The 20,299-nt window shown below is 45.9% G+C and overlaps 1 protein-coding gene across 1 annotated transcript; it reads left to right on the forward strand.

Moving 5' to 3' along the window:
- Positions 1–18,551: 18,551 nt before the first annotated feature.
- On the forward strand, positions 18,552–19,880 carry LOC123087537 (uncharacterized). Its single transcript, XM_044509571.1, has 3 exons — positions 18,552–18,943; positions 19,018–19,241; positions 19,396–19,880. Exons 1-3 carry the CDS (start codon positions 18,619–18,621, stop codon positions 19,702–19,704), a joined length of 858 nt encoding a protein of 285 aa, XP_044365506.1. The 5' UTR covers positions 18,552–18,618; the 3' UTR covers positions 19,705–19,880.
- Positions 19,881–20,299: the final 419 nt, after the last annotated feature.

Raw genomic sequence — 20,299 nt, forward strand, 5'->3', positions numbered from 1 at the left:
GCATGCTTGAAGTTGTTACTGGAAGCTGGTGCCGACCCTAATGTTCCTGACCCTGTAAGATTGCTGTACCTTTATGCCATGCCAATTGCTTGAACACCACAACTGAACAGTGTATTCTTGGAGCTGGTGCTCTCGCAAACAGGCCCACAAATTAGTGGAGCTGGGTATCCATAGTTCCAAGACTTAATGGAGCTGGAATTGGGGGTGTTTCGGTGGTGCATTTTGTTTGTTAAGCTTTAATCATATTATTTTAGCCTACGTACTTGATATCCTTCAAGAATCAAAGGGTTGGAGCTCTCCCAAACACGTTTATAACAGTTCTCACATAGAAATAAATAGATATATCATCTTCTTATAGTTTAATAGATATTTATAAATGTATTTTTACATATCTTACAAAATTATCAATATCAATAAACGATTATTTACACAATATTTTTATATATAATATAGATATTAATAAATCATTTCCATATATTTCTTATAAGAACACATTAATGAATGATTTTCAGTATACTTCTTGTGTTCCAGCAAATCACAAAATTAATAAAATACATTTTTTTATTAAGATATATTTTAATAAATTATATATATATTTCTGACAAGCAGATATTAATGACTGATTTTCAATATATTTCTCGTGTTTCAGCAAAGCATACAATTAATACAAGATATTCCAACATGCGTATATGTTAAGAAATGATTTCTATATATTTCTGGTCCGGAGCTGGATCCACCGGACCCATTGCCCGAGCTGTTGCCAATCCCGATGGCGACGGCCGTCGTGCCCTCAGAGCGATCGCGGGCGTCGAGGGAGATCTCCTCGAGAAGGAGCCGAGACCAGGCCTGGACGAAAGTGGGGAACGGGTTTTGGATCGGCAGGACGGTGGCAATGATCTGATACCTGCGGGAGAGCCCACGAAGCAGCTGCAGAGTCAGGGCGCGATCGGTGACCTCCTCGTCGACATCGGCGAGCGCGCCCGCTAGCGCTTTGAGGCGCCGGCAGTACTCCGCCATGCACATGTCGCCTTGCTGCAGGTTGCGGAACTTCGCGCCGAGATGAACGGCGCGGCCAGCTTGGTTGTCGAGGAAGAACGAGTCCAGCTTGCTCCAGGCGGTGTAGGCGGTGTTGTCGGCGCCCCGGATCACCTCATACAGCTCATCGGCGACCGTGCCATAGATCCAGAGGAGGATGGTCACGTCGGCGTTCCGCCAGACGACGCCACGCTCCAGCGGCGGCGTGAAGTGGGTGATGTGGTCCTCGGCGTCGTACATGGACAGAACGTATCGCATGATGTCCTTCCACTTGGCGCAGTCGCCGGATCCAAAATCCAGCTTGAAGGGGAGGAAGTGGGTGATCTGGAGGCTGCCCATCGGGGGAATGCTGGGCGTGGGGTGGGTGGGCAGAGTAGTGGGTGGGGCGGCAAGGGGAACGACGGTGAGGGCGGCAGGTGCCGTGAGAGGAGGTGCAGACAGAGTGGGGAGGTGGAGGGTGTCGGAGGCCGTGGTGACCACGGTGGGAGCGGAGGTGCGGATGGGAGGACGCCATTAGGGAGGTCGACGGTGGCGGGTGGGGCGGAGGAGGAGGAGGAGTCGGCCATTGGGTCAGGAGCAGAGGCTCTGATTACCAAGATGTAAGGTGGAATTCACCGTATATTGATCATCATTCAGGAGTACAATTTATACAACAGAGGTTACAACAGCAGGAGCGCCTCAGGAGGGCGTCGTGCGTAACAGACGCACGGTAGGCGTGCGTCGTGGAGAGCTATCCAGAGGCGCCGCATGACTCGGTCAGGTTGGTGCAGGAGGAGTCGTGGCAGTCATGGTAGCTGTTTTCCAACAGCGGCCACCTCAGCCAAGCGCAGTGCCGCCCCTTCCGGCCGCCGACGGATCACTTCCGCTCCTCCACGCGGCGAGCCGCGGCGACCTCCGCCTCTTCAAGAGTACATGGGCGATTCCAGGCAGGTTTTGTTTGGATCTGTTCCCTTTGTCTGTTTGTAACTATTCCAGTGCATGCAGTTTTAGTTGGTGTGGATCTTGATCATATTGAATTTTCCCCATCACGCAATCAGTTCTACTTTGTAGTAATTACCTATTGTATTCTCTTTCATCTTTTTCCTGTACTTAGGAGACTGTAAAATGGTGGAACTCTTGCTTGCAAAAGGAGTTTCTGTTGACCCAGTATCTTTTGAAGGGACACCACTGTATGCCGCTGCCTTGGAAGGGCATGATGAAATTATGCAAATTTTGTTGGAGAACAACGCGGATGTAGGTTTAACAACATACTATTTCCTACTAATTGTGCCTAGCGGCATTGTTTCATGTTTCATTGGTTTGGCTGTTGTGTTGAGTCCGCTTTACTGCTTTTCTTCAACAGTTGTGAAGTCTGAGCGCAATTACCTAAATTATACATTTCTTTAGCAATTATTTAAAATCATGCTTTGTAGCAGTGACTAAGTGCTCTCTGTTAACTTTTCTTTAAGTTCTTGTAAGGGTGCATTCTCGAAGAGCTCTGGCCATCTATGGTTTCTTGACTTCACAAAATAAATCTAGCTCCATGCATACTCTATACGCCATATCTTCTTGCAGCTCCATCCTACTTGCTTCTTCAATATAGACTCCACTGCAAGTTTCTGAATTTGTATTCCCTCTAGTAATTCATGACGAAAGATGTTTTTCTTTCATATACGTTTACTTCTTTTGGTGCCTCTTGGTGGGTTCATCTCTTGGTTGTAGCCTACCCAGCTTGCTTGGGAATAAAAGATTAAACGGGTGGGCTGTTATTGTTGTACGTCTACTCCTTTTAATAGATACATGGGACAGAACTAAAAAAAAGGGGTCTAATTGCTCAAAATGGCCCCTAAGGCATTAATGTTCAATATATTATTCCAGAAACTCTTGTTGATACAGTACATGTTTGCTTTTGCAATGCTGTTGATTTTCCCCCCTTCTTTTACAGAAGGCCACAGGACAACAAATGCATGCATCCTTCTATTTGTCTGCTCTTTCCTACATTTTACTTCAAATCGTGTGTTATATGTGTTTTGCCAGTGTAACAAGAAAGCACCTGGTATTGACACCCTTCTTCTTGTTGCTATAACTGTTCCCTCATTGAAATGTGTCAAGCTCCGGGTTGAGGTATCGTGCCTGCAGTCTTCATTTTCGCTGTGTTAGGCCTTAGGAAGTTAGAATTACATCAGCCAATTTTGGTTCAATGCTACATTTTTCGACACTAATGTAGGTCTGGCCTTCTTCGATGGTGTTTATTATTTGAGCTACCTTTGAGATTTTTTTGTGGCCGCACTACACTAAGGTCTTACACAAGAAAATGTCGTGTCTAATCAGCAATGAACCAAACAGCCCATAGAGAGTTCCTGTACGAACTGATTTTGCAATATTTTTTTTTTGCAGGCTGGTGCAGATGTCAATGAAGGTATTCTAGCCCCTTTACTTATTGCCGCGGAGATGAAAGGCTCAACTGCATGCTTGAAGTTGTTACTGGAAGCTGGTGCCGACCCTAATGTTCCTGACCCTGTAAGATTGCTGTACCTTTATGCCATGCCAATTGCTTGAACACCACAACTGAACAGTGTATTCTTGGAGCTGGTGCTCTCGCAAACAGGCCCACAAATTAGTGGAGCTGGGTATCCATAGTTCCAAGACTTAATGGAGCTGGAATTGGGGGTGTTTCGGTGGTGCATTTTGTTTGTTAAGCTTTAATCATATTATTTTAGCCTACGTACTTGATATCCTTCAAGAATCAAAGGGTTGGAGCTCTCCCAAACACGTTTATAACAGTTCTCACATAGAAATAAATAGATATATCATCTTCTTATAGTTTAATAGATATTTATAAATGTATTTTTACATATCTTACAAAATTATCAATATCAATAAACGATTATTTACACAATATTTTTATATATAATATAGATATTAATAAATCATTTCCATATATTTCTTATAAGAACACATTAATGAATGATTTTCAGTATACTTCTTGTGTTCCAGCAAATCACAAAATTAATAAAATACATTTTTTTATTAAGATATATTTTAATAAATTATATATATATTTCTGACAAGCAGATATTAATGACTGATTTTCAATATATTTCTCGTGTTTCAGCAAAGCATACAATTAATACAAGATATTCCAACATGCGTATATGTTAAGAAATGATTTCTATATATTTCTGGTCCGGAGCTGGATCCACCGGACCCATTGCCCGAGCTGTTGCCAATCCCGATGGCGACGGCCGTCGTGCCCTCAGAGCGATCGCGGGCGTCGAGGGAGATCTCCTCGAGAAGGAGCCGAGACCAGGCCTGGACGAAAGTGGGGAACGGGTTTTGGATCGCAGGACGGTGGCAATGATCTGATACCTGCGGGAGAGCCCACGAAGCAGCTGCAGAGTCAGGGCGCGATCGGTGACCTCCTCGTCGACATCGGCGAGCGCGCCCGCTAGCGCTTTGAGGCGCCGGCAGTACTCCGCCATGCACATGTCGCCTTGCTGCAGGTTGCGGAACTTCGCGCCGAGATGAACGGCGCGGCCAGCTTGGTTGTCGAGGAAGAACGAGTCCAGCTTGCTCCAGGCGGTGTAGGCGGTGTTGTCGGCGCCCCGGATCACCTCATACAGCTCATCGGCGACCGTGCCATAGATCCAGAGGAGGATGGTCACGTCGGCGTTCCGCCAGACGACGCCACGCTCCAGCGGCGGCGTGAAGTGGGTGATGTGGTCCTCGGCGTCGTACATGGACAGAACGTATCGCATGATGTCCTTCCACTTGGCGCAGTCGCCGGATCCAAAATCCAGCTTGAAGGGGAGGAAGTGGGTGATCTGGAGGCTGCCCATCGGGGGAATGCTGGGCGTGGGGTGGGCGGGCAGAGTAGTGGGTGGGGCGGCAAGGGGAACGACGGTGAGGACGGCAGGTGCCGTGAGAGGAGGTGCAGACAGAGTGGGGAGGTGGAGGGTGTCGGAGGCCGTGGTGACCACGGTGGGAGCGGAGGTGCGGATGGGAGGACGCCATTAGGGAGGTCGACGGTGGCGGGTGGGGCGGAGGAGGAGGAGGAGTCGGCCATTGGGTCAGGAGCAGAGGCTCTGATTACCAAGATGTAAGGTGGAATTCACCGTATATTGATCATCATTCAGGAGTACAATTTATACAACAGAGATTACAACAGCAGGAGCGCCTCAGGAGGGCGTCGTGCGTAACAGACGCACGGTAGGCGTGCGTCGTGGAGAGCTATCCAGAGGCGCCGCATGACTCGGTCAGGTTGGTGCAGGAGGAGTCGTGGCAGTCATGGTAGCTGTTTTCCAACAGCGGCCACCTCAGCCAAGCGCAGTGCCGCCCCTTCCGGCCGCCGACGGATCACTTCCGCTCCTCCACGCGGCGAGCCGCGGCGACCTCCGCCTCTTCAAGAGTACATGGGCGATTCCAGGCAGGTTTTGTTTGGATCTGTTCCCTTTGTCTGTTTGTAACTATTCCAGTGCATGCAGTTTTAGTTGGTGTGGATCTTGATCATATTGAATTTTCCCCATCACGCAATCAGTTCTACTTTGTAGTAATTACCTATTGTATTCTCTTTTCATCTTTTTCCTGTACTTAGGAGACTGTAAAATGGTGGAACTCTTGCTTGCAAAAGGAGTTTCTGTTGACCCAGTATCTTTTGAAGGGACACCACTGTATGCCGCTGCCTTGGAAGGGCATGATGAAATTATGCAAATTTTGTTGGAGAACAACGCGGATGTAGGTTTAACAACATACTATTTCCTACTAATTGTGCCTAGCGGCATTGTTTCATGTTTCATTGGTTTGGCTGTTGTGTTGAGTCCGCTTTACTGCTTTTCTTCAACAGTTGTGAAGTCTGAGCGCAATTACCTAAATTATACATTTCTTTAGCAATTATTTAAAATCATGCTTTGTAGCAGTGACTAAGTGCTCTCTGTTAACTTTCTTTAAGTTCTTGTAAGGGTGCATTCTCGAAGAGCTCTGGCCATCTATGGTTTCTTGACTTCACAAAATAAATCTAGCTCCATGCATACTCTATACGCCATATCTTCTTGCAGCTCCATCCTACTTGCTTCTTCAATATAGACTCCACTGCAAGTTTCTGAATTTGTATTCCCTCTAGTAATTCATGACGAAAGATGTTTTTCTTTCATATACGTTTACTTCTTTTGGTGCCTCTTGGTGGGTTCATCTCTTGGTTGTAGCCTACCCAGCTTGCTTGGGAATAAAAGATTAAACGGGTGGGCTGTTATTGTTGTACGTCTACTCCTTTTAATAGATACATGGGACAGAACTAAAAAAAAGGGGTCTAATTGCTCAAAATGGCCCCTAAGGCATTAATGTTCAATATATTATTCCAGAAACTCTTGTTGATACAGTACATGTTTGCTTTTGCAATGCTGTTGATTTTCCCCCCTTCTTTTACAGAAGGCCACAGGACAACAAATGCATGCATCCTTCTATTTGTCTGCTCTTTCCTACATTTTACTTCAAATCGTGTGTTATATGTGTGTTTGCCAGTGTAACAAGAAAGCACCTGGTATTGACACCCTTCTTCTTGTTGCTATAACTGTTCCCTCATTGAAATGTGTCAAGCTCCGGTTGAGGTATCGTGCCTGCAGTCTTCATTTTCGCTGTGTTAGGCCTTAGGAAGTTAGAATTACATCAGCCAATTTTGGTTCAATGCTACATTTTTTGACACTAATGTAGGTCTGGCCTTCTTCGATGGTGTTTATTATTTGAGCTACCTTTGAGATTTTTTGTGGCCGCACTACACTAAGGTCTTACACAAGAAAACGTCGTGTCTAATCAGCAATGAACCAAACAGCACATAGAGAGTTCCTGTACGAACTGGTTTTGCAATATTTTTTTTTTGCAGGCTGGTGCAGATGTCAATGAAGGTATTCTAGCCCCTTTACTTATTGCTGCGGAGATGAAAGGCTCAACTGCATGCTTGAAGTTGTTACTGGAAGCTGGTGCCGACCCTAATGTTCCTGACCCTGTAAGATTGCTGTACCTTTATGCCATCCCAATTGCTTGAACACCACAACTGAACAGTGTATTCTTGGAGCTGGTGCTCTCGCAAACAGGCCCACAAATTAGTGGAGCTGGGTATCCGTAGTTCCAAGACTTAATGGAGCTGGAATTGGGGGTGTTTCGGTGGTGCATTTTGTTTGTTAAGCTTTAATCATATTATTTTAGCCTACGTACTTGATATCCTTCAAGAATCAAAGGGTTGGAGCTCTCTCAAACACGTTTATAACAGTTCTCACATAGAAATAAATAGATATAGCATCTTCTTATAGTTTAATAGATATTTATAAATGTTTTTTACATATCTTACAAAATTATCAATATCAATAAACGATTATTTACACAATATTTTTATATATAATATAGATATTAATAAATCATTTCCATATATTTCTTATAAGAACACATTAATGAATGATTTTCAGTATACTTCTTGTGTTCCAGCAAATCACAAAATTAATAAAATACATTTTTTTATTAAGATATATTTTAATAAATTATATATATATTTCTGACAAGCAGATATTAATGACTGATTTTCAATATATTTCTCGTGTTTCAGCAAAGCATACAATTAATACAAGATATTCCAACATGCGTATATGTTAAGAAATGATTTCTATATATTTCTGGTCCGGAGCTGGATCCACCGGACCCATTGCCCGAGCTGTTGCCAATCCCGATGGCGACGGCCGTCGTGCCCTCAGAGCGATCGCGGGCGTCGAGGGAGATCTCCTCGAGAAGGAGCCGAGACCAGGCCTGGACGAAAGTGGGGAACGGGTTTTGGATCGGCAGGACGGTGGCAATGATCTGATACCTGCGGGAGAGCCCACGAAGCAGCTGCAGAGTCAGGGCGCGATCGGTGACCTCCTCGTCGACATCGGCGAGCGCGCCCGCTAGCGCTTTGAGGCGCCGGCAGTACTCCGCCATGCACATGTCGCCTTGCTGCAGGTTGCGGAACTTCGCGCCGAGATGAACGGCGCGGCCAGCTTGGTTGTCGAGGAAGAACGAGTCCAGCTTGCTCCAGGCGGTGTAGGCGGTGTTGTCGGCGCCCCGGATCACCTCATACAGCTCATCGGCGACCGTGCCATAGATCCAGAGGAGGATGGTCACGTCGGCGTTCCGCCAGACGACGCCACGCTCCAGCGGCGGCGTGAAGTGGGTGATGTGGTCCTCGGCGTCGTACATGGACAGAACGTATCGCATGATGTCCTTCCACTTGGCGCAGTCGCCGGATCCAAAATCCAGCTTGAAGGGGAGGAAGTGGGTGATCTGGAGGCTGCCCATCGGGGGAATGCTGGGCGTGGGGTGGGCGGGCAGAGTAGTGGGTGGGGCGGCAAGGGGAACGACGGTGAGGACGGCAGGTGCCGTGAGAGGAGGTGCAGACAGAGTGGGGAGGTGGAGGGTGTCGGAGGCCGTGGTGACCACGGTGGGAGCGGAGGTGCGGATGGGAGGACGCCATTAGGGAGGTCGACGGTGGCGGGTGGGGCGGAGGAGGAGGAGGAGTCGGCCATTGGGTCAGGAGCAGAGGCTCTGATTACCAAGATGTAAGGTGGAATTCACCGTATATTGATCATCATTCAGGAGTACAATTTATACAACAGAGATTACAACAGCAGGAGCGCCTCAGGAGGGCGTCGTGCGTAACAGACGCACGGTAGGCGTGCGTCGTGGAGAGCTATCCAGAGGCGCCGCATGACTCGGTCAGGTTGGTGCAGGAGGAGTCGTGGCAGTCATGGTAGCTGTTTTCCAACAGCGGCCACCTCAGCCAAGCGCAGTGCCGCCCCTTCCGGCCGCCGACGGATCACTTCCGCTCCTCCACGCGGCGAGCCGCGGCGACCTCCGCCTCTTCAAGAGTACATGGGCGATTCCAGGCAGGTTTTGTTTGGATCTGTTCCCTTTGTCTGTTTGTAACTATTCCAGTGCATGCAGTTTTAGTTGGTGTGGATCTTGATCATATTGAATTTTCCCCATCACGCAATCAGTTCTACTTTGTAGTAATTACCTATTGTATTCTCTTTTCATCTTTTTTCCTGTACTTAGGAGACTGTAAAATGGTGGAACTCTTGCTTGCAAAAGGAGTTTCTGTTGACCCAGTATCTTTTGAAGGGACACCACTGTATGCCGCTGCCTTGGAAGGGCATGATGAAATTATGCAAATTTTGTTGGAGAACAACGCGGATGTAGGTTTTACAACATACTATTTCCTCCTAATTTTGGCTAGCTGCATTGTTTCATGTTTCATTTACTTGGCAGTTGTGTTGAGTCCGCTTGACTGCTTTTCTTCAACAGTTGTGAAGTCTGAGCGCAATTAGCTAAATTATACATTTCTTTAGCAATTATTTAAAATCATGCTTTGTAGCAGTGACTAAGTGCTCTCTGTTAACTTTTCTTTAAGTTCTGTAAGGGTGCATTCTCGAAGAGCTCTGGCCATCTATGGTTTCTTGACTTCACAAAATAAATCTAGCTCCATGCATACTCTATACGCCATATCTTCTTGCAGCTCCATCCTACTTGCTTCTTCAATATAGACTCCACTGCAAGTTTCTGAATTTGTATTCCCTCTAGTAATTCATGACGAAAGATGTTTTTCTTTCATATACGTTTACTTCTTTTGGTGCCTCTTGGTGGGTTCATCTCTTGGTTGTAGCCTACCAGCTTGCTTGGGAATAAAAGATTAAACGGGTGGGCTGTTATTGTTGTACGTCTACTCCTTTTAATAGATACATGGGACAGAACTAAAAAAAAGGGGTCTAATTGCTCAAAATGGCCCCTAAGGCATTAATGTTCAATATATTATTCCAGAAACTCTTGTTGATACAGTACATGTTTGCTTTTGCAATGCTGTTGATTTTCCCCCCTTCTTTTACAGAAGGCCACAGGACAACAAATGCATGCATCCTTCTATTTGTCTGCTCTTTCCTACATTTTACTTCAAATCGTGTGTTATATGTGTGTTTGCCAGTGTAACAAGAAAGCACCTGGTATTGACACCCTTCTTCTTGTTGCTATAACTGTTCCCTCATTGAAATGTGTCAAGCTCCGGGTTGAGGTATCGTGCCTGCAGTCTTCATTTTCGCTGTGTTAGGCCTTAGGAAGTTAGAATTACATCAGCCAATTTTGGTTCAATGCTACATTTTTTGACACTAATGTAGGTCTGGCCTTCTTCGATGGTGTTTATTATTTGAGCTACCTTTGAGATTTTTTGTGGCCGCACTACACTAAGGTCTTACACAAGAAAACGTCGTGTCTAATCAGCAATGAACCAAACAGCACATAGAGAGTTCCTGTACGAACTGGTTTTGCAATATTTTTTTTTTGCAGGCTGGTGCAGATGTCAATGAAGGTATTCTAGCCCCTTTACTTATTGCTGCGGAGATGAAAGGCTCAACTGCATGCTTGAAGTTGTTACTGGAAGCTGGTGCCGACCCTAATGTTCCTGACCCTGTAAGATTGCTGTACCTTTATGCCATCCAATTGCTTGAACACCACAACTGAACAGTGTATTCTTGGAGCTGGTGCTCTCGCAAACAGGCCCACAAATTAGTGGAGCTGGGTATCCGTAGTTCCAAGACTTAATGGAGCTGGAATTGGGGGTGTTTCGGTGGTGCATTTTGTTTGTTAAGCTTTAATCATATTATTTTAGCCTACGTACTTGATATCCTTCAAGAATCAAAGGGTTGGAGCTCTCTCAAACACGTTTATAACAGTTCTCACATAGAAATAAATAGATATAGCATCTTCTTATAGTTTAATAGATATTTATAAATGTTTTTTACATATCTTACAAAATTATCAATATCAATAAACGATTATTTACACAATATTTTTATATATAATATAGATATTAATAAATCATTTCCATATATTTCTTATAAGAACACATTAATGAATGATTTTCAGTATACTTCTTGTGTTCCAGCAAATCACAAAATTAATAAAATACATTTTTTATTAAGATATATTTTAATAAATTATATATATATTTCTGACAAGCAGATATTAATGACTGATTTTCAATATATTTCTCGTGTTTCAGCAAAGCATACAATTAATACAAGATATTCCAACATGCGTATATGTTAAGAAATGATTTCTATATATTTCTGGTCCGGAGCTGGATCCACCGGACCCATTGCCCGAGCTGTTGCCAATCCCGATGGCGACGGCCGTCGTGCCCTCAGAGCGATCGCGGGCGTCGAGGGAGATCTCCTCGAGAAGGAGCCGAGACCAGGCCTGGACGAAAGTGGGGAACGGGTTTTGGATCGGCAGGACGGTGGCAATGATCTGATACCTGCGGGAGAGCCCACGAAGCAGCTGCAGAGTCAGGGCGCGATCGGTGACCTCCTCGTCGACATCGGCGAGCGCGCCCGCTAGCGCTTTGAGGCGCCGGCAGTACTCCGCCATGCACATGTCGCCTTGCTGCAGGTTGCGGAACTTCGCGCCGAGATGAACGGCGCGGCCAGCTTGGTTGTCGAGGAAGAACGAGTCCAGCTTGCTCCAGGCGGTGTAGGCGGTGTTGTCGGCGCCCCGGATCACCTCATACAGCTCATCGGCGACCGTGCCATAGATCCAGAGGAGGATGGTCACGTCGGCGTTCCGCCAGACGACGCCACGCTCCAGCGGCGGCGTGAAGTGGGTGATGTGGTCCTCGGCGTCGTACATGGACAGAACGTATCGCATGATGTCCTTCCACTTGGCGCAGTCGCCGGATCCAAAATCCAGCTTGAAGGGGAGGAAGTGGGTGATCTGGAGGCTGCCCATCGGGGGAATGCTGGGCGTGGGGTGGGCGGGCAGAGTAGTGGGTGGGGCGGCAAGGGGAACGACGGTGAGGACGGCAGGTGCCGTGAGAGGAGGTGCAGACAGAGTGGGGAGGTGGAGGGTGTCGGAGGCCGTGGTGACCACGGTGGGAGCGGAGGTGCGGATGGGAGGACGCCATTAGGGAGGTCGACGGTGGCGGGTGGGGCGGAGGAGGAGGAGGAGTCGGCCATTGGGTCAGGAGCAGAGGCTCTGATTACCAAGATGTAAGGTGGAATTCACCGTATATTGATCATCATTCAGGAGTACAATTTATACAACAGAGATTACAACAGCAGGAGCGCCTCAGGAGGGCGTCGTGCGTAACAGACGCACGGTAGGCGTGCGTCGTGGAGAGCTATCCAGAGGCGCCGCATGACTCGGTCAGGTTGGTGCAGGAGGAGTCGTGGCAGTCATGGTAGCTGTTTTCCAACAGCGGCCACCTCAGCCAAGCGCAGTGCCGCCCCTTCCGGCCGCCGACGGATCACTTCCGCTCCTCCACGCGGCGAGCCGCGGCGACCTCCGCCTCTTCAAGAGTACATGGGCGATTCCAGGCAGGTTTTGTTTGGATCTGTTCCCTTTGTCTGTTTGTAACTATTCCAGTGCATGCAGTTTTAGTTGGTGTGGATCTTGATCATATTGAATTTTCCCCATCACGCAATCAGTTCTACTTTGTAGTAATTACCTATTGTATTCTCTTTTCATCTTTTTCCTGTACTTAGGAGACTGTAAAATGGTGGAACTCTTGCTTGCAAAAGGAGTTTCTGTTGACCCAGTATCTTTTGAAGGGACACCACTGTATGCCGCTGCCTTGGAAGGGCATGATGAAATTATGCAAATTTTGTTGGAGAACAACGCGGATGTAGGTTTAACAACATACTATTTCCTACTAATTGTGCCTAGCGGCATTGTTTCATGTTTCATTGGTTTGGCTGTTGTGTTGAGTCCGCTTTACTGCTTTTCTTCAACAGTTGTGAAGTCTGAGCGCAATTACCTAAATTATACATTTCTTTAGCAATTATTTAAAATCATGCTTTGTAGCAGTGACTAAGTGCTCTCTGTTAACTTTTCTTTAAGTTCTTGTAAGGGTGCATTCTCGAAGAGCTCTGGCCATCTATGGTTTCTTGACTTCACAAAATAAATCTAGCTCCATGCATACTCTATACGCCATATCTTCTTGCAGCTCCATCCTACTTGCTTCTTCAATATAGACTCCACTGCAAGTTTCTGAATTTGTATTCCCTCTAGTAATTCATGACGAAAGATGTTTTTCTTTCATATACGTTTACTTCTTTTGGTGCCTCTTGGTGGGTTCATCTCTTGGTTGTAGCCTACCCAGCTTGCTTGGGAATAAAAGATTAAACGGGTGGGCTGTTATTGTTGTACGTCTACTCCTTTTAATAGATACATGGGACAGAACTAAAAAAAAGGGGTCTAATTGCTCAAAATGGCCCCTAAGGCATTAATGTTCAATATATTATTCCAGAAACTCTTGTTGATACAGTACATGTTTGCTTTTGCAATGCTGTTGATTTTCCCCCCTTCTTTTACAGAAGGCCACAGGACAACAAATGCATGCATCCTTCTATTTGTCTGCTCTTTCCTACATTTTACTTCAAATCGTGTGTTATATGTGTGTTTGCCAGTGTAACAAGAAAGCACCTGGTATTGACACCCTTCTTCTTGTTGCTATAACTGTTCCCTCATTGAAATGTGTCAAGCTCCGGGTTGAGGTATCGTGCCTGCAGTCTTCATTTTCGCTGTGTTAGGCCTTAGGAAGTTAGAATTACATCAGCCAATTTTGGTTCAATGCTACATTTTTTGACACTAATGTAGGTCTGGCCTTCTTCGATGGTGTTTATTATTTGAGCTACCTTTGAGATTTTTTTGTGGCCGCACTACACTAAGGTCTTACACAAGAAAACGTCGTGTCTAATCAGCAATGAACCAAACAGCACATAGAGAGTTCCTGTACGAACTGGTTTTGCAATATTTTTTTTTTTGCAGGCTGGTGCAGATGTCAATGAAGGTATTCTAGCCCCTTTACTTATTGCTGCGGAGATGAAAGGCTCAACTGCATGCTTGAAGTTGTTACTGGAAGCTGGTGCCGACCCTAATGTTCCTGACCCTGTAAGATTGCTGTACCTTTATGCCATCCCAATTGCTTGAACACCACAACTGAACAGTGTATTCTTGGAGCTGGTGCTCTCGCAAACAGGCCCACAAATTAGTGGAGCTGGGTATCCGTAGTTCCAAGACTTAATGGAGCTGGAATTGGGGGTGTTTCGGTGGTGCATTTTGTTTGTTAAGCTTTAATCATATTATTTTAGCCTACGTACTTGATATCCTTCAAGAATCAAAGGGTTGGAGCTCTCTCAAACACGTTTATAACAGTTCTCACATAGAAATAAATAGATATAGCATCTTCTTATAGTTTAATAGATATTTATAAATGTTTTTTACATATCTTACAAAATTATCAATATCAATAAACGATTATTTACACAATATTTTTATATATAATATAGATATTAATAAATCATTTCCATATATTTCTTATAAGAACACATTAATGAATGATTTTCAGTATACTTCTTGTGTTCCAGCAAATCACAAAATTAATAAAATACATTTTTTTATTAAGATATATTTTAATAAATTATATATATATTTCTGACAAGCAGATATTAATGACTGATTTTCAATATATTTCTCGTGTTTCAGCAAAGCATACAATTAATACAAGATATTCCAACATGCGTATATGTTAAGAAATGATTTCTATATATTTCTGGTCCGGAGCTGGATCCACCGGACCCATTGCCCGAGCTGTTGCCAATCCCGATGGCGACGGCCGTCGTGCCCTCAGAGCGATCGCGGGCGTCGAGGGAGATCTCCTCGAGAAGGAGCCGAGACCAGGCCTGGACGAAAGTGGGGAACGGGTTTTGGATCGGCAGGACGGTGGCAATGATCTGATACCTGCGGGAGAGCCCACGAAGCAGCTGCAGAGTCAGGGCGCGATCGGTGACCTCCTCGTCGACATCGGCGAGCGCGCCCGCTAGCGCTTTGAGGCGCCGGCAGTACTCCGCCATGCACATGTCGCCTTGCTGCAGGTTGCGGAACTTCGCGCCGAGATGAACGGCGCGGCCAGCTTGGTTGTCGAGGAAGAACGAGTCCAGCTTGCTCCAGGCGGTGTAGGCGGTGTTGTCGGCGCCCCGGATCACCTCATACAGCTCATCGGCGACCGTGCCATAGATCCAGAGGAGGATGGTCACGTCGGCGTTCCGCCAGACGACGCCACGCTCCAGCGGCGGCGTGAAGTGGGTGATGTGGTCCTCGGCGTCGTACATGGACAGAACGTATCGCATGATGTCCTTCCACTTGGCGCAGTCGCCGGATCCAAAATCCAGCTTGAAGGGGAGGAAGTGGGTGATCTGGAGGCTGCCCATCGGGGGAATGCTGGGCGTGGGGTGGGCGGGCAGAGTAGTGGGTGGGGCGGCAAGGGGAACGACGGTGAGGACGGCAGGTGCCGTGAGAGGAGGTGCAGACAGAGTGGGGAGGTGGAGGGTGTCGGAGGCCGTGGTGACCACGGTGGGAGCGGAGGTGCGGATGGGAGGACGCCATTAGGGAGGTCGACGGTGGCGGGTGGGGCGGAGGAGGAGGAGGAGTCGGCCATTGGGTCAGGAGCAGAGGCTCTGATTACCAAGATGTAAGGTGGAATTCACCGTATATTGATCATCATTCAGGAGTACAATTTATACAACAGAGATTACAACAGCAGGAGCGCCTCAGGAGGGCGTCGTGCGTAACAGACGCACGGTAGGCGTGCGTCGTGGAGAGCTATCCAGAGGCGCCGCATGACTCGGTCAGGTTGGTGCAGGAGGAGTCGTGGCAGTCATGGTAGCTGTTTTCCAACAGCGGCCACCTCAGCCAAGCGCAGTGCCGCCCCTTCCGGCCGCCGACGGATCACTTCCGCTCCTCCACGCGGCGAGCCGCGGCGACCTCCGCCTCTTCAAGAGTACATGGGCGATTCCAGGCAGGTTTTGTTTGGATCTGTTCCCTTTGTCTGTTTGTAACTATTCCAGTGCATGCAGTTTTAGTTGGTGTGGATCTTGATCATATTGAATTTTCCCCATCACGCAATCAGTTCTACTTTGTAGTAATTACCTATTGTATTCTCTTTTCATCTTTTTCCTGTACTTAGGAGACTGTAAAATGGTGGAACTCTTGCTTGCAAAAGGAGTTTCTGTTGACCCAGTATCTTTTGAAGGGACACCACTGTATGCCGCTGCCTTGGAAGGGCATGATGAAATTATGCAAATTTTGTTGGAGAACAACGCGGATGTAGGTTTAACAACATACTATTTCCTACTAATTGTGCCTAGCGGCATTGTTTCATGTTTCATTGGTTTGGCTGTTGTGTTGAGTCCGCTTTACTGCTTTTCTTCAACAGTTGTGAAGTCTGAGCGCAATTACCTAAATTATACATTTCTTTAGCAATTATTTAAAATCATGCTTTGTAGCAGTGACTAAGTGCTCTCTGTTAACTTTTCTTTAAGTTCTTGTAAGGGTGCATTCTCGAAGAGCTCTGGCCATCTATGGTTTCTTGACTTCACAAAATAAATCTAGCTCCATGCATACTCTATACGCCATATCTTCTTGCAGCTCCATCCTACTTGCTTCTTCAATATAGACTCCACTGCAAGTTTCTGAATTTGTATTCCCTCTAGTAATTCATGACGAAAGATGTTTTTCTTTCATATACGTTTACTTCTTTTGGTGCCTCTTGGTGGGTTCATCTCTTGGTTGTAGCCTACCCAGCTTGCTTGGGAATAAAAGATTAAACGGGTGGGCTGTTATTGTTGTACGTCTACTCCTTTTAATAGATACATGGGACAGAACTAAAAAAAAGGGGTCTAATTGCTCAAAATGGCCCCTAAGGCATTAATGTTCAATATATTATTCCAGAAACTCTTGTTGATACAGTACATGTTTGCTTTTGCAATGCTGTTGATTTTCCCCCCTTCTTTTACAGAAGGCCACAGGACAACAAATGCATGCATCCTTCTATTTGTCTGCTCTTTCCTACATTTTACTTCAAATCGTGTGTTATATGTGTGTTTGCCAGTGTAACAAGAAAGCACCTGGTATTGACACCCTTCTTCTTGTTGCTATAACTGTTCCCTCATTGAAATGTGTCAAGCTCCGGGTTGAGGTATCGTGCCTGCAGTCTTCATTTTCGCTGTGTTAGGCCTTAGGAAGTTAGAATTACATCAGCCAATTTTGGTTCAATGCTACATTTTTTGACACTAATGTAGGTCTGGCCTTCTTCGATGGTGTTTATTATTTGAGCTACCTTTGAGATTTTTTTGTGGCCGCACTACACTAAGGTCTTACACAAGAAAACGTCGTGTCTAATCAGCAATGAACCAAACAGCACATAGAGAGTTCCTGTACGAACTGGTTTTGCAATATTTTTTTTTTTGCAGGCTGGTGCAGATGTCAATGAAGGTATTCTAGCCCCTTTACTTATTGCTGCGGAGATGAAAGGCTCAACTGCATGCTTGAAGTTGTTACTGGAAGCTGGTGCCGACCCTAATGTTCCTGACCCTGTAAGATTGCTGTACCTTTATGCCATCCCAATTGCTTGAACACCACAACTGAACAGTGTATTCTTGGAGCTGGTGCTCTCGCAAACAGGCCCACAAATTAGTGGAGCTGGGTATCCGTAGTTCCAAGACTTAATGGAGCTGGAATTGGGGGTGTTTCGGTGGTGCATTTTGTTTGTTAAGCTTTAATCATATTATTTTAGCCTACGTACTTGATATCCTTCAAGAATCAAAGGGTTGGAGCTCTCTCAAACACGTTTATAACAGTTCTCACATAGAAATAAATAGATATAGCATCTTCTTATAGTTTAATAGATATTTATAAATGTTTTTTACATATCTTACAAAATTATCAATATCAATAAACGATTATTTACACAATATTTTTATATATAATATAGATATTAATAAATCATTTCCATATATTTCTTATAAGAACACATTAATGAATGATTTTCAGTATACTTCTTGTGTTCCAGCAAATCACAAAATTAATAAAATACATTTTTTTATTAAGATAGATTTTAATAAATTATATATATATTTCTGACAAGCAGATATTAATGACTGATTTTCAATATATTTCTTGTGTTCCAGCAAAGCACACAATTAATACAAGATATTCCAACATGCGTATATGTTAAGAAATGATTTCTATATATTTCGTATAATAAGTAGACATTAATGAACAATTTCAATATATTTGTTGTTTTTCAAACAAAGCATAGAATTAATACAATATTTCTCTATATACTATAAGATGGATGCCAATTAATATAGACATTAATGAATGATTTTGGTGTGTATCTCATATCACAGCAAAGCACACGTTGAAAGCTGCTTTTGCATACATTATCAGTACTACACTAAACATATTTTTGTCTTTGTGTACAACCGACAGCAAATGCAGCCAACACCAACCGACGGTAGAGCACCGCGCGCCGCTCCACGGGCGAAAGAGCTCGCGTCACCGCATCACTCACTGACAGCCCATCTCCACCTAAGCGTCCCTGGCCTCTCATCCACGTGTTCCGTTCGCCCCGTCTATTTCTTCCCCTTTGCTTCTCCCCGGAGGAATCCCTCCCCTTATCCCAGCCCCGCTTTGCTCATGAGCTTCCGATTTACCTTTCTCGATCTCTAACCTCCTCCTCCCTCCCTCCCCATTGCTATGCCCGTAATTCCCGTCGCAAATAATGGTGGCCCTCGCCGCTCTCTAACCTGGTTCGTTGGTGGAGGTGTCCCCGTCAGTGCACCACCCTGGAGTAATGGGGTGGGGGAAGAACCCATGCCCGTCGTGCGGCCTCCCTGCGCTGTCGCGGGTCACCATTATTTGCGACGCCTACGAACGTGGGTTCCCCGAATCCTGCGTCCACGTCTTGGGTCCGATTATGCGCCAGCCTCCGCCACCACCGCTGCCCAGCCGCCCTGGTGTGCGGGTGCGGCGGCCTCCTGTAGCGGTGACCCAGGACTGGATGGTCAAAATTGTGATGCAGGTAGTATGGGTGATGAAATTGTGTCAAAATCAAATTAGCCAGCCCCTGATACTGATACTACTTATCTTCTACAGCAGTCAAGCAAACAAGATTGCTAGCTGTTAACGGTCGCTTGGTTCCGGAGTCATCACTGAGGCCTGTTACAGGAAGAAACTCTGGTATCCTCAAGCAGCAAAAGATCAATTTGCTTGATATAGACGCAGCGTTGCCTGAGGAAGCTTTGAGAGCCTCAAAGTCTCAACAAATAAGAAGGCGTTCATGGCGTGCTTTCATCAAACATGCAGAATCAATATCCGAGGTGACTTCATCATCTATTTATTCACCTTAATTTGTGCCACAAAAAATATATTAAAAGCTCTCTAACATCATCATTTCCATACAAAATAAATGCTTGAGAGGGCTGTTATTAGCCACTGTACTGATTAATCGTATCTATTCTATGCCTCTTCCAGATGGTACTGGCGACCAGCATGTTGGAGAGAGTGATAAAATCCGAGTTCTTGAAGAATGATTGGTGGTACTGGTCCTCCTTCACAGTAGCTATCAAGACCTCAACTGTATCCTCGCTCGCTCTCAGGATCTACACTCTTGACGACTGTATCATGTACACCAAGGAGCCTAACATCGTGCTGGCTACAAAGGTTGTAAACAAGGGGATGACGAGGAAAGAACCAGAACCATCGGTGTCATACTCTGCGCCGATTGATCTATTTTATACCCCAAACTTAAGATGTTCTGCAGAGCAGTGCAAAACAATTTGATGCTGTGGTGATAGATAGAGATGCTATAGACAGTCTTCCATTATGTGGTCCCTTGAGACTTTAGGGCTAGCTTTGATTATGCTGTTCCTGCAACGCTGCAGCCTTGACCGTTCATTTTAACAAGTCATATTTACCAGACAATAGTTGTGTGCCTTACTTATGTTAGGGCCAACGAAGAAGGAAAACACGTTGTTTATGTTAGCAAATAAGCCACGGCAGGCATGTGTAGTGTGTGCGCACGCATGCTGGGCGTGTCGGGTCCCGGTCCATGGCCATGTTGAGACCGTGGTGCGTGCGCGCGCGCGTGTGTGTGGTGCGGGGTGTGCGGGCACTAATCGCGTGTAAGTAGGCCTAGGTAATTAGTGGTTCACGGGGTGATCGTCCAGAGTGCTGCAGGTGGTGGACACGAGCAGAGCGTGTACGTGCATGTGGTGGACACGAGCAGAGCGGGCCGATCGGGCGCCCAGCTGGGTAGGAGGCGTGGGGATCACGCCCCAGCGCGGGCGTGGCCCACTCGGCGAAGCCTTTGCCGAGTATTGTTCTCAGGCCAAGGGTACTCAGCCCGATTCATACCGGCAAAGTTGAGTTTGCCGAG

The sequence above is a fragment of the Triticum aestivum genome, chromosome 4A (assembly GCF_018294505.1).
Source record: "Triticum aestivum cultivar Chinese Spring chromosome 4A, IWGSC CS RefSeq v2.1, whole genome shotgun sequence".
In the NCBI taxonomy this organism is placed as follows: domain Eukaryota; kingdom Viridiplantae; phylum Streptophyta; class Magnoliopsida; order Poales; family Poaceae; genus Triticum; species Triticum aestivum.